Source organism: Megalopta genalis, chromosome 12 (genome assembly GCF_051020955.1).
Source record: "Megalopta genalis isolate 19385.01 chromosome 12, iyMegGena1_principal, whole genome shotgun sequence".
Classification (NCBI taxonomy): Eukaryota; Metazoa; Arthropoda; class Insecta; order Hymenoptera; family Halictidae; genus Megalopta; species Megalopta genalis.
The window spans coordinates 9,637,516-9,652,166 of NC_135024.1; the positions used below are offsets into that span (position 1 = coordinate 9,637,516).

General features: G+C 37.8%; 2 protein-coding genes across 7 annotated transcripts in view; one reads left to right on the forward strand and one right to left on the reverse strand.

Annotated features, from left to right (window-relative positions):
* Positions 1-14,651, forward strand: part of LOC117219088 (uncharacterized) — a 327,339-nt gene that overhangs the window by 101,731 nt on the left and 210,957 nt on the right. The window contains exon 1 of one of the 6 annotated variants that reach the window (XR_013034612.1): positions 10,825-11,364. The exons of the other annotated variants lie outside the window; for them this stretch is intronic. The gene's annotated coding sequence lies outside the window, so the exon portion shown is untranslated. Of the gene's footprint in view, positions 1-10,824; positions 11,365-14,651 lie in introns of those variants that run through there. 6 annotated transcript variants of the gene reach the window in all.
* LOC117219092 (uncharacterized) lies at positions 5,528-7,165 on the reverse strand. Its single transcript, XM_033467986.2, has one exon. It carries the CDS (start codon positions 6,784-6,786, stop codon positions 6,289-6,291), a length of 498 nt encoding a protein of 165 aa, XP_033323877.1. The 5' UTR covers positions 6,787-7,165; the 3' UTR covers positions 5,528-6,288.

Sequence of the window (14,651 nt, forward strand, 5' to 3'; positions counted from 1 at the left end):
TCTACAAAATGCATCTTTGAAATTTTTATTATTGGCTTAGATAAAAAAGTTAAAAGACAATAGTTTTTTATTTTCTTCTGTCATCCTAAGCAATAGCAAAATTTAAAGAAAGTATTCTAGCTATAGTCTAGTAGACTGATCCTTCTGTCATCTAAAAAAAAATTCGTTTGGTCCAATTCTAAAAAGTTCATTGCGTTTTAAAAGATGCCCGAATAATTAATCGGAGTATGTATTATAGATAGGTTAGCGTTACAGCAGTCGCGGAGGATCGAAAGCTTGTTTCCCCGTTTCTCAATGTTTCTGATTTCCCCGGTTTCAATCGGCGATCGAAGATGCTTTTTGAAAGTGTTCGAATGCCATCGGTACTTTCGAGAGAGCAGAGCCAGCCGACTCGAGCACACGTGTCCGCCCGGACGCTTTTAAAGTGCTTCGGCAAAGAATCGATCCACGTCGGGCAACTAATTTCTCGCCCGGACTCCGTAATCATCTCAATTAGTCGAAGAAAAGGTCTCACGGCGTTGCGACAGAGTGGCTTTCCGATCGATTTGCTCGTTCCCGGGGTCTCGAAACAGCAGGGAAAAGAAACGAGCGGCCCAGTTACGGTGCGCCGTGTAATGAATTAATTTCATCGTTGGAAACGCCGTCGATTAAGCTGATCGCCGCCGAGGGGAAAAAAGAGGAGCCCGGGTGTATAATTGATACATTTCATATGGCTATCCTGTTTACTTCTTTTAAGCATACACATTCGACGTTTGCAACAAGGAGGGGAAGTGTGGCACGCTTGATACGGCTTAATGAGATGCGATAATGGCGTCGGATGAAATTTTTCTCGAAGCTATTTCAACCAGCTGTGCACCTGTAATTAGTGGAAAGTGTGTTTTTCGCGTGGAAAAAAAGTTCCCGGCCGGCGAGAACACGCGGCGAAAAACTAACACGTTGCGCAAACCCATTCGCGCCAATTATTAAGAGTAATTTCAATTTGCGACGCCTGAATGTTTATTGCTTGATTCGAGGAATGTTTCGTGTACATTCTTCGAATGAAATTTTATTGCGAATAAATTGTTCGAATGAAATTTTGTTCGAGTAATATTGCGAATAAATTGTTCGAATACAATTTTATTCGATATTTCATTCGAAATATTTACTGAAATAATGCAAAGAAAAAGAGTCAGGAGTCCTTTTCTTCACAGTTTTGTTTTATTTACTAAACATTCGAAATATTTCTCGAATAAACTTTTATTCGATGAATTTATTCGAGATATACGGATAAAATTTTATCCGATAAATTTATTCGAAATATTCCTCGAATAAGATTTTATTTAAAAAATGTATTCGAAATATTTCTCAAATAAGATTTTAATCAAAAAATGAATTTGAAATATTTTTTTGGATAAGATTTTATTCGAAGAACTTATTCGAAATATTACCGAAATAAAATCGTATAAAATTGATCTTTGTTGCGATTATATTTATAGTTATAGCTGTACTTATGGTAGCTTATAGATTATTTTTATTTAATAGTAAAAATGTGACATACTTGTATGTTGCATTTGGTTTTAAAGTTGACGTGAAGAGTAAAATCTGCATATTTAATGTTACTATTCTTTTTATTGCCAACTAATAAGGAAGGTGCAGATAACGATTTCATTGTTATATAAATTTGATGGAAAAATGTGCATTTTTCCAAGATTTATTTTCTTGTTTTGTGCACGTTAACATTCAGTTTCGCGCACCTTTAAATCGTTCGTCGATCGCTATTTTGCCTCGAACGTCTGGTGCTCGTGTTCCTAATACAATGTTGCGTGGAGGGTTGCCTACCCTACAGGCTCCGATCGCCTTTCTGCTTCCTACCGAATGTATTTGTTGAGCAATGTTGATCATTACAGAGCGTGTAATATATTTTACAAATTAACAAAAATAAAATTTACTTTAGTAATGCGAATAAGAGAAAATTTTGATTTTGCTATAACATGAAGTTTTTATTTATAACAGATAATAAAATGCCATTTTAAATTACTTTTTAATAGTAGAACATTGTTTTGAATTGTTAATAAGTATAATCGTAGTTATAATTCGAGAGCACATATTTTTCTGTATTTTATAATCTTTTTGCTGAAACAATGTTGTCTTTGAATTGAAAACGAAAGTAAAATCATATTTTAGAATTAATTAAATATATTCTTGTTATTTTTACAACAGTACAGGCTTGCAATTTGTTTCTTAATTTGTTTAATAACACAATTACAATTTTGTAAAATATAGTTTTCTGGGCAGAGAATTTTCATTTCATTGTTTTCGTAATGATTTTCAAATAAAATAGTGTTAAGTTAAAAAAAACATTTCATATTGAGTTAAAATGAATCACCTTGTAATTGAGATATATTCTATTCATTAATAGTTATTCATTGTATTAGTAATTCATTATTGTTTCGAAAGGGATGAATTCGTACATTTATTACATCTTATTGTGTTTAAAAGACATTTATTTAGTTAGATTCTGTAACACTGGAAAAAGGCAGGAAATGTGAACATGTGCATTAACAGATTAAATTGTTCAATAATTTTAACTAATATTTTCTCGCAATCAATATTTACATATTATGCATTAGAATAAGGAATTAATAAATAATGAACCTACATAATCAATATTCTTACAAATTGTTTCACGAAAAAGAAATTAAATCCTTACAATGCTTATAGAATTAATAATAATTATAATGAACTTATTAAAGTAATACTATCGTGATATAATTATTATAATAAAGGTAAAAATATTATTGTGATAAAATTATTATAATAAAGGTAATGTTATTGTGATAAAATTATTATAATAAAGGTAATATTATTGTGATTAAATTATAATAATAAAAATAATATTGTCATGCTAAAATTATTATAGTAAAGGTAATATAATATTATAATATTATTAAAGGTAAATATAATATTATCATTTCAAAATTAATGTAATAAAGGTAATATTATTATCATACAATTATTTTAATAAAGATAATATTCTTATGATAAAATTATTATAACAAAGGCAATATCAATACACATATATCAATATATATATTATAATAATATCAATGATCTCACTACTCAAACAGTAAGAATAATTATCATTGTTTCAGTACAACGATTCTTAAATTTTACAATAATAAAAAATGTTCAACACATGATTAACAACATACCTATTAATTATAAAATATCCCAAAACGACCAGCGTCTAAGTCCGAAAAGAAATTACATACTGCTGCACCTGATGCGACCGTAAGGTAACAATGACCAATTTGTGGCTTTGTCGGTTTTGTTATTCTAATTTTCAGCAGAACTTCTGCGCTTTTAATCCTATCGAGGTCACCATTGAATTCGCCATCCGCTCGAGCACTCATGGTCTGCTGACCGTTAAATGGACAGAAAATACGGATAACCCTATCGGAGACCTATCCCCAAATTATTCACCCCACATATTATTGTCCTATTATCTGAAGCACGAGCATCGCGCGCGCACGCACCACAATCTTTCGTCATTTTTCGGCGCGGTGGGGCGGTTACCCCCAACCGACCATGGAAAATCATGTGAATTCGAGCACCCTACCTACCTTGACGGACATGTGCTTGTCACATATGGGTAACACGTGTGCCCATTCACTACCTACGTTCTACCCTTCGTTCTAACAGGCCCCGGTCAATCATATAATGTATACTTTTCACCGAGTTAAACCGCCCGTTTTATCGTTACGCCGCGCTTCCTGTTCGCGTCGTTTTAAATAAATTAACCTGATGATTTTTCAACCACCGACACCCATCGAGGTGCACATAGAATTAATCCTTTGCACTCGAATGACGGCTCTCGGTCGTCATTAAAAATTGTTACACCATTTTTGAAAATAATTGTAACAGTATCAGATCCGTTTATACTTAAGAAAACTGTTAAAATTGCAATTAATGTATTTGCCAACAGGCACAATTACTCTAATCAGAAGACACGTTTCGGATTTCGAATTAAAATAGCTTCGACCGCAAAGGGTTAACGAAGGCCCTGGTCGCAAACGATGCGAATACAATGCAGTTTGCGAAAAAAGAACTGAAAGAAGACTAAACAAATGAAAATGTAAAATTAAATTAACAAAAATGATGGAATATTCCTTCAAAATAATCTTGAAATGTACAATCAACGACATCTTAAATGCTCATTAAGAAGGATAATCTTAATTTGATTTTAATTGCTACGAGATAAGATTACGTTCCATTAAAAATTTCACTTCTGCACGACATTGATTTCACAAATATTTTCACGATTTCGACAAACGCGTCGCTTCGAACAAATTGATCCGACGATTTTTCAACCGCGGACACCTGTCAAGGTGTAATGCGAATCGAATTAACGAAAACTTGGTCGCGACGAACGTAAATGCGACGGAGTTTGAACGGAGAAGAAAAAAACTAAGAAAAGAAAAAACGTAAATGGAAAGCGTAGTTAAGAAAAGTGGTGGAACATTTGTTCAAAATAATTATCAACAAGTTTTTGAAGTGTACATACTTTCGAAACCCATCAGAAAGGAAAATCAATTATGCAAAACGATGTTTAATTTAATTTCAATGAATAATAAGATGAGCCTCTATCTCGAACATGTTTACCTACATCGGGCCCGATGTCTCATTAAAAGTTTCACTTCTGAACGACATTGATTTCACAAAAATTTTCGCGATTTCGTCGAACGGTGCCGCGAGCTGTAATAAGTTAATTCAACGTTACGTAAGGAACCAGTTCGCCTTAATGGAGAATCGTTGGGGTTCCTATGCGAAGCGTATAAATAACAGATAATTGGATACGTAATGTGCGCCCAGTTAACAAAAGAAATAAAAAAGAAAAGACACCCTGCCCGTACTGATTTTTACGATACTCGTGCGATCGTTTTCGGTCGGTGAAATTTGTCGAAAACGTGGTTTTATTCTCTCGGTAAAGGGTTCTTCGAGGGGGTCGCTCTCCGTTTACGCTGGAAACTTTCGGCCGACCGTTGCTGGAAAACGCCGTATCGTGAGAAACATTTCGTGCCCCGAGTTTCCCATCGCTCCGGCGGCGAATATATCGACCGAATATTCTCCGCGCCCCAAAGCGTTTCAGGACAAAACTTGTTCCGGTCAAGCGAAGCCGAGGCTCTTGCGAGATTTCGTGAGTCTTTTTTCACCGCGTCGAAGGGCTGAAAGGACCCCTAAGGCTTTCTCGGACCAGTCCCATGCATGAATAGGCTCTATACAAAGGCCCCGCGCTCTAAAACGCTGCTTCCTTTCGAAAGGCAAACGGTTCCGGAAGGTCGCAGGTGGAATCGCGGTTGGAACAAACGAGTTTTCCCCGAAACGGAAACCCGATGCGATTTACATAGCTATAGAACAGAGATCGCGGTCCAATGGAATTCCATCGTTCGACTCCCGCGAACAAGCTTGCCGCCCCGTGTTTTCGTTACAGCTAAGAGCTTAAGTGCTAAAATCGGGCGAGGGTGTGAATGACGAAGAAACAGGTGAGTTCGTGTGTTACGTGAGTAAATTTATTCTCTTAACAAATTGGAAGACAGTAGGAAGTTGCGTCGGCCTATACCGACGGCATTAAAGCCCATATCACAATGTCATACATTAACTAACGATTATCCTAGGTAGGTACAAGTATCACAATAGCGACGCGCGCGCGCGTTTCGGCGGCGTCGCGACAATAAAAAAAGAAAAGAAAAAAAAAGGAAAAGAAAAAGAGAAAAATAAGACAAAAAAATGATCGGCGACATAATATAGAATATCTTAAAAATCGTCGAGAGCTCCAACTGATCCGCAGAATGTAAACAAACAAAAAAAAAAAATAGAACGACGTTCGCATTTAAAATACGAGAAAAACTTTTCACAATGTCATTCTCGATGAGCGTCGCGCGTGTCGACTATCAGTTGGCGTGTGCGATCGTAAAAACTAAAATCTATTTATCACAGTTTCGAAGCAATCTTATCTAAAAGGCAGTCTGGCGGAACGAGAATCTGCCCCGTATCCGCGGGGTCGAACATTCTCTTCGTGGTCAACTGGTTTCTGGTCGACGATCTTGGGGCCCCCGCCCCACTCCCCCTCCGGAAGCTCCGTGGTTCCATTTCCCCGTCGAATCATCGTGGAATTGTTTCCGTTGCGTTAGCCGCACCGCGCCGTCCCCAGGAAGTGTTCCGGAGATCGAGTTTCTCGAATATCTCCGTGTGAGGTAGAAGATGACGTGTGTCGTCGTCGGTTCCCGAACCGGGTTCGGGGTGGGCGTCTCACGCGACTTGCATCTCGGGCGTCTGGTGCTGCGAGAACGCGCGCTCCTTGTAGCACAGATCACTATCGGCCATGCTCAAGGTTGTCCAGTAGAAGTCGCCGGCGTGGGTGTGCGCGAAGTGTACCGGCACGTAGCACTGACCAGGTACAACCGGCACCACGGTCATCTGTCCGTCGAGGCAGACGGTGATGGCCGCGCCCTCCTCGGCGTCCTGCAGGTCCGCGAGCAGCCTTCTCTCGAGGGCCTCGTTCGCGTTGTTCTGGTTGTCGACCTCCTCGGTGAACACCTCGGCTTGCGGCACCGCCTTCTGGTCTTTGCCAGGCTTGGCGGGCTTGCCGCTGCTGGTCTTCTTCTTCAGCAGCCGCAGGATCGGCTTCAGGGCTCTCCTGAGCCGCATGCTGCTCGCCTTGCTCTTGCCGGACATCTTCAGGTTGTAGAGGTTGTCGTTCAGCTCGTTCTCGTACTCGAACACGTGGCTCATCGTGGTGGCGGCCATCTTGATTCGCGGGCTCGTCCTTCGGCGAGATGCAAGTGTACTCTCTCCCTCTCTCTCTCTCTCTTTCTATCTCTCTCTCTCTCTCTTTCTCTTTTTCGCTCTCTCGCTCGACACGCACTGAACCGGTTTTAAAGGAGCGTTGCACACGACCGTGTTAGTCTCGTATACAACTGACCCCACGAGGGACACGCGTCTGCCAACGTCGTTGCTCGATTCACGGAAATAAAAACGTCTGCTGTGTATTCGCTCGTTGCTGCTGTTCTGTTCTCGGAGACGAAAATCTCGGAGAGAAGCGAGTAGCGGTCGTGGACTTTTCAGAGGATGCTTTGGAACGAAGCGCTAGTGAGCGAATGGTGCCTTAAACCAGCAACCCCGGACCTTATATAGGCCCGGCCGAGCAGGACGGGGTGACAGAGTGGGGAGGGCAGGTGCACTCTGGCTGTGGGAACTTGGAGAATTCGGAGCTTCCCACGTCAGGATCCACGCCGACCATCTGCCGCTTTTCTCCCTCCTCTGATACCCTCCGACACTAATCCAACCTACCACCCCGACCTGCACGGCCCTTACACCCACCCCCGCGATCACCCCCGTGCTCGTAGAACCTTGCTCTCGGTGGATCCTTCCTTTCCTTTTCCTTTCCTTTCCTTTCGCTCCTCTCCGGTTTCCACAGAGAGAAGAGAAGCCGGGGGTCTTTCGGCTCTTTTACTACGCAGCACCGTGATCAAAAGGGTGGATAGTCACCCGCTGCAGCGCTGGACCAGTTCGAACCTGTTACGACAGGTCTCGACACGTTTCTAAGACGGTTACGCGATTCTCGACGAAGATTCTCACTATTTTTTGTTGCGAACTGTTTATCGGTTTCGATTTATTCGGCCCCGTCGATCGACCCCACCGGGTTCAAGGACGAGCGTCTTCAACCCTTTCTGCAAGAACGCGATAACGATAGTGTTTATCTTGTTTGTAGAGATGGGGAGATGATTCGATTATGTGCGTTCTTATTATGGAAGTCTTTGATACTGTTGTCTCGCGAACTTATTCTTAGCACTTTGACAGAATTACCTACCGTTGTGCGGATAATTCGTGTCGAATCCTTTCCGGTCTTTGCACGGATTGGACCTGGGTTTTGCACTATTTGCATAACGATTTGACGAAGTTAAACCCGTTGCCGCTGTTTGAAATAAAAAAGTATAATAAAAGCATACAAATTTGTGCTGTGTCAACAATGATATTAATTTCATTTTTTTATAAATTTCTAATTTATACTTTTCAATTTTCAATATTCAATTTTTAATTACTAATTTTGAATTTTCAATTTTTATTTTATTTTTGTGGTTGGCATTTGTTTTATTTTTCTTTATTTCTTTTCTCGTTTTTATTTGTCGTATGCACTGAACAAAACAACATTGCAATATAAACAATGTGTTATATGCATATTCATTAAAATATGAAATTTTATATAATTTTATTAAATGTAATGTTTCTTATCTTTTGTTAGTAGGTGTATGTACAAAGATGATGGTGGATGAAATTTGTCATAAATAGTACAAACTGAACAATGTTGCTCTACACATTGACCTATACATTGAACTACACGGTCTACAGATCAAACAACACACACACATTGAACTGTACATTGAACTACGCATTAAACTACAAATCGAAATAATTAATTATCGAAATATGATTCAGTTAGATAATGTTACAGCTATTACACGTTCCTCCTACATATTGAAATACATATAATAGAAATACATATAAAAGAAAAGGACCACAAAGAGTTAATCGCACACGTTCACTCTATCCTAGATTCTCTCTAAAATAAATCTAAATAAATCGTTTACGATTCACGATTTCCTACATCGAAACTGCACAGAGGACACTGACTAGATGACACTGAACGAACGTTGATCAAACAGGTTAATTTCTGCGAGTGTTCCGAAGCTGCGGAATAAGAACCGTCTGCAGTTTGTTTTCGAGCGAAGTTACTACTACAGCAGAGGGATTAATTTGGCCAATTAGACGAGACAGTTCGTCGCGGGGAGCGAATCGTGGGCAAGGCGCGGCTGGCGTTCTTAAATCAACAAGTTGGCGCAGGGGGTTGCAAGCGGAGTAATTAACGCGCGACATCAACAGTCTCTCTCTCTCTCTCTCTTCCTCTTTCTCTCTTCCTCTCTCTCTCTTCCTCTCTCTCTCTCTCTTCCTCTTTTTCTCTTCCTCTCTCTCTCTCTTCCTCTCTCTCTCTCTCTCTCTTCCTCTCTCTCTCTCTCTTCCTCTCTCTTCCTCTCTCTTCTTCTCTCTTCCTCTCTCTCTCTCTCTCTCTCTCTCTCTCTCTCTCTCTCTCTCTCCCTCTCTGTCCTCCTCCGTTGGCGCACAGTGGCCGAGAAATTTAGGGTCGAGCGTCTAGACGCGTCAAGATAGGCCTGACACCCGTCAGAGTCATTAACTGCGCTTCGGGCTTGGTTTTTTCCCGAAGAACCGCGACGCCCCGTCTGCATCCCTGCAGGGCCGCGCCAGAACACCCTCCTGCGCATAACTCTGTGTAATAAGCTACGAATAAAAAGTACGCTCTTTTTGCCCGCGTTTCTTTGCGTGCTTTTTTTCCGTCGGCTCCCCTCGGCGTCCATTGAATTAACGAGTTTTTCGGGTGGAGCTGCTTTTTTCGGGCGACCTGTTCGAGTTTCGAATCAGGTGAACTTTCCGATCAACCTGTTGTGAGACGCGTTTCTGGGTTCTCTTGTCTTAAATGTAAAATAACAATGTGCCCGGCAGTGACGACAAAATTGTCCGGTTTATATGTATATGTATATTTGAAAGCTATGTTATTACTTCTCCGAGTTTGGAAATTTATTTTAATTTCTTTTTTGTTAAATCAGTTGAATGTGTTTAACATTAACCCGAGAAAGATAACCTACGTCGCAGAGGCGCCTGCGAAGACTGTTGATTTTTGTTAATTTTTCATAGAGGTCTAGTGATTTAAGTTTAAAATTACTTAAAATATAAAAAAATATAATATAAATGCATTTTATTTTTACAATAATGCCAAACCTTTAAAATGACTAGATTAACTTAAATAAATATCCATTGTTAGTATAAAATTGACGCCTTAGAAAAGCATGCGCCTCTGAAGCGTATGGTTATCTTTTACGTACGTTGTCATATGGTTATCTTTCTAGGGTTAATTAAAATATTTTATTCAGTGAAATAAAAATTGCACAGCAAATTTATGTGGCATACATTACTTTTCCAACATTCTTACCCTCTTGCGAATTTTAATAAAATTAAGAAATTATAATTGGCCGGCGAAGAAATTAATCTTCGAAATTATTTGTAATTTAATAGTCATCTGAACGTTACATGAATAATAACAATAAAAATTAGGTCTCGTATGATATTGTGTAACAATCGGTACACTACGATTTTACGCATTTATGACAAAACTAAGAAATTTAAAACCCTAGAACGTTCAAGTGAAAGTAAGAATATGGATGTACCTTTTCCGTACCTGTTGAAATGATCAAAGTGATCATGAAATTTGTTCTCGGCTCTTACGTGTCGCAGTTGACGCAGACAATTTTAATTTTCTTACAACGTTTTATAGTTTTTATATTTATTCTTATAACGTTCAACACTCTAACCGCGGACAAGTTTTCGATTTTTCCGCGTGAAATCGCAAGCTACAAATTATTCTTAAGTTCTCGAAAGTTGGTACGACCGGTATGACTAAAATGTAAACTTCAAGATGTCTAAATGAATGTCCAAATGAATCCTTAACACAAATATACAATTATATATTTTATTTGTTGCGCGCATGCGCCCTAAGAATTATATTAAAAAGGAAATAAAAGATAAACAAGAAAAAAATTAATAACTTTCTTGAAATTAAAAATTTAGATCTTTTTCTCAATGCGAAATTTTACAGAGTACTTGAATCGCGAATTCCAGGTTGGCCACGGTTGGATGGTTAATCGACTCTTTCTGCTACGATTTGTAAAACGAAAACAGGCCGATGACAAAATGGCGAACAAAGAATGTCCACGTAACGGTGCGAGGGTGGTCGCCGATGGTCGCCGGTGGTCGGAAAGTGCCGGCGAAATTGTAGGCATTTTGGAAATCTGGCAAGTGCAGCGCGGTTGCCGACCCTTCTGAGTGAACCTGAGTGAACCTGTTGAGGTACGGAAGAGGGTTCGTGAAGGTCGTGCCGGATCCCATAGGGGCATCGATGCGCCGTTCCGGCGCGACGGGATCGCTTCGTGGGGTACCCTAGCAGCCCTCTTAGCGGACAGGTAGATCTGGGGGTATTTGTTTTCACTTTGCACTTCGGAACTACGTAGTTTAAGGCAGGTAAAGCGGACGTACTCATCAAACCTTAAGCCAGAACCGTCCTCCCTGCGGCCGGAAATGATTTTACTTTCATGAAGACGCCGCCGTAGTGTACTTGCTTCTCTTCATTACATTCGACGAGGTCGCGGAGTCAGTTCGCTTTTTATTTGCGCGCTAACAGATCTCGGTAAATCCGTGCGGAGTTTCGCTCGAGGCACGATCATCGAGCGATAGTTATTTCCACGCTGCCCAGATCAGGTCAGTTCTTTTATTTTTTTTTTGTTTATAATTTTCGTGTCTTCTGTCCTCTTTTCGATCGGTAGAGATGCCGGTTCGTGCAAACGACGCGACGCCCGCATCGCGCGTCTTGCACGCCATTTTTTTTTCTCGACGCTTTATCTGCCTAGTAAACGAATTTTTAATTACCGTACTATATTAAGAGCACGGTAGTAGTTAGTGCAAAATTGTAGAATTTATCAAGAAGTACTCACCTGTACATTATGAACATTCGATAATTATATGAATATATTTTCGATTTTTCCTTTTACGATTCTTGATATTGATATAACTATAAATAAATTTCTTTATTACAGCATTTATATTATCATAAAAATTGTTACAAGACGGTATATATTATTTGCGTTTAGGACTCGGGAGTTTATTGTTAATATACAGGATGTTCCGTTAATTCGGTTCACTTTAGATATTTTAATTAGTCCGGTTAACATGAGATCTGGTGAATAAACAATATTGTAACCAAATTATGTTTAAATGTTTACTACGTTGTAAAAGAAAATATCAGACTGCAGATCTTTATGCAAATGTTTATTTATTTTCATAAATATTGGCAGAAGGCAAACGTTTCTTATATCAATTAGAAAATTCCTAGTAATAATCATAGAAAATTCATACGATTAATATTTAATTCATTATTACAGTGTTATTATTGCTAGAATTAATATTTATTTAATTACAGCGGTACTATTATTAATACGATTAATATTTAATTCATTATGGCGTTATTATTACTACAATTAATATTTACTTAATTACAGCGGTACTATTATTAATAAAATTAATATTTAATTCATTATTACAGTGTTATTATTATTGTAGTTAATATTTATTTAATTATTGCGGTATTATTATTAATACAATTAATATTTAACTTATTATTACAGTGTTATTATTTCTACAATTAATATTTATTTAATTACTGTCGTACTATTATTAATAAAATTAATGTTTAATTTTCAATTATTAATACTTATTATTATTATTATTATTATTATTATTATTATTACTTATTATTATTACTTATTATTATTACTTATTATTATTATGAATAATATTAATTATTAAATACATAAAGATCTGCAAACTAATCATTATATACAGTTAAAAAAATCTGCAGAATTGTTAATTTGTAGAAATTACAAGATCGAACTGTCTTTTGTAGTGAAAAGTTTATTACATGATTTGAAAATTTCTTTTTTATATTAGAATGCATGCAGCAGTTAATATCTTGACTAGTCGGTGTATGTTTTTAATGTGCGTTCATTCTTGAATGTTAACAAAGAATTTCTCTGATGAACTAATAGATTAACACGAAATAAATATAAACATCGTTGAATGTTATACGAGACATGCAAGAAATACAAGCCTTAGTCTTGCAGTCAATAAAAACGTATTTGAAAAATATTAAAGGACAAGGATAACCCTTCGACGAGGTTCGTGAAAAGTTCAGCAAGAATAAGTTGCGAGTGGCACGCGAAAACGAAATAGCATCTGCAAAACATCTGCAGATGGACGGTATAACTACCGTACGCATTTTAATGCAAAAAGGTACACGGTGATAAACTTTTTTTTCTCATATAATATTATGGAAAATGGTCGTTTACCGGACGATGTTCGATACATTCAAATTCCTTTAATCTTTTTATAGCCGTTTCTGTCATAAATGCACAAAACACGCAGTCTAATTATTATAATCACTTGGCGGAGTGCCCTAAGCGAGCGAATTTGTTGCTCACTGTACGCGTAACACGAAGGGCGGCCGTTCAGCTCGGTTGCAGTTCTCGGTTACAAAATTGGTCGTTACCAAAGAAAATAAAAAAAAATCCCGCGATTTCTTGCGCTGCTTGTTCGTTGACGGGTTGAAACCGGTTCGCAAAGAAACATGCGACGTGTCTTCGCGTTTCGTTAGAATAGTTGCCGCGGCATCGTTGTTACATTTCAAGTTGCCCATCTGTCCGTCGGTCGCGTTCTTCGGTGGCTCTTGAAAAAATCGGATGCTGCATGCCGATCCACTTTGTGGCGGACTTCGTAACCAGTTCCTAACACGCCCGGGATATAACCAATTCGAAGACGCCCCTTTTCGTTCTGTCTTTGAAGAGCGCAGATTTAATTGGTCAAGCTCGTAGCCGCGTGTAAGAACAGAGTATCGTATCTGGGAAAGATTTCTCTGATCAGGTCTGCTGATGTTTAATGCTACCTACCGGAAGTCTATTAACGCGATTTTCAACGGCAAATGATTTCGATGCCATGATTTTCTAACACGGTAGCAACGAATAGGTAATCTACAGTGGTTCTTAGAGTGGAGCCGCAGATAATAAATGGACGAAGATAAGAGACGAAACTAACAAGAAAGGGGGGATTTTGGATAGAGATACCTGGGTCTCTTATCTATTTGAAGGGTGGACAAGGTGATATACATTTCGGTTTCGGAAAACGTAGACAAACGGTGAAGCAAAAGTCTACATTTCACGGCTTAAACGTGTTGAACTCTATTGGCTGATGTAGATTTTTATGCACACAAAGTGTGTTTTGTCACATTTACTCAATCATGTGAAGGTTTAAATTATAATTATTTATTCGTGTAAAGTATTCGAATTGAAATTGTAAAATTATTCGAATGAAGTGTTCGAATAGAAATTGTAAAATTATTCGAATAATAGTGCGAGTAATTGTTGACTTTTCTGTTTTTTCCTAATTTATAAAATAGAAAGATAGTAGAATACATAATAAAACAGTAGAAGGATTTAGTTATGCATCAGTGATTAATCTACCTGAAAGTAACAAACTTTTCAATGCAACATTTGAAAAGAATTAATTGTAAAAACAAATATCGGAGAAATGAATTGATGAGCTATGGAAAAAACGCTTTATATTCTATCATTTTTATTCGAATCGATTATTTTCTGTATGAATTCCTGTACGAATAAATTCTTTGTTCGAATAAAAACTTATACGAATGAATTCTTATTCGAATAAAATCTCATTCGAATGAATTCTTAATCGAATAAAACCTCTTATTCAAAAATGAATTCTTAATAGAATAAGATCTTATTTGAATTAATTCTTATTCGAATAAGATCTTATTCGAATGAATTCTTATTCAAATAAAATCTGATTCGAATGAATTCTTAATCGAATAAGATCTTATTCGAATGAATTCTTAATCGAATAAAATGTTATTTGAATTAATTCTTACTCGAATAAGATCTCATTCGAATGAATTTTTATTCAAATAAAATCTGATTCGA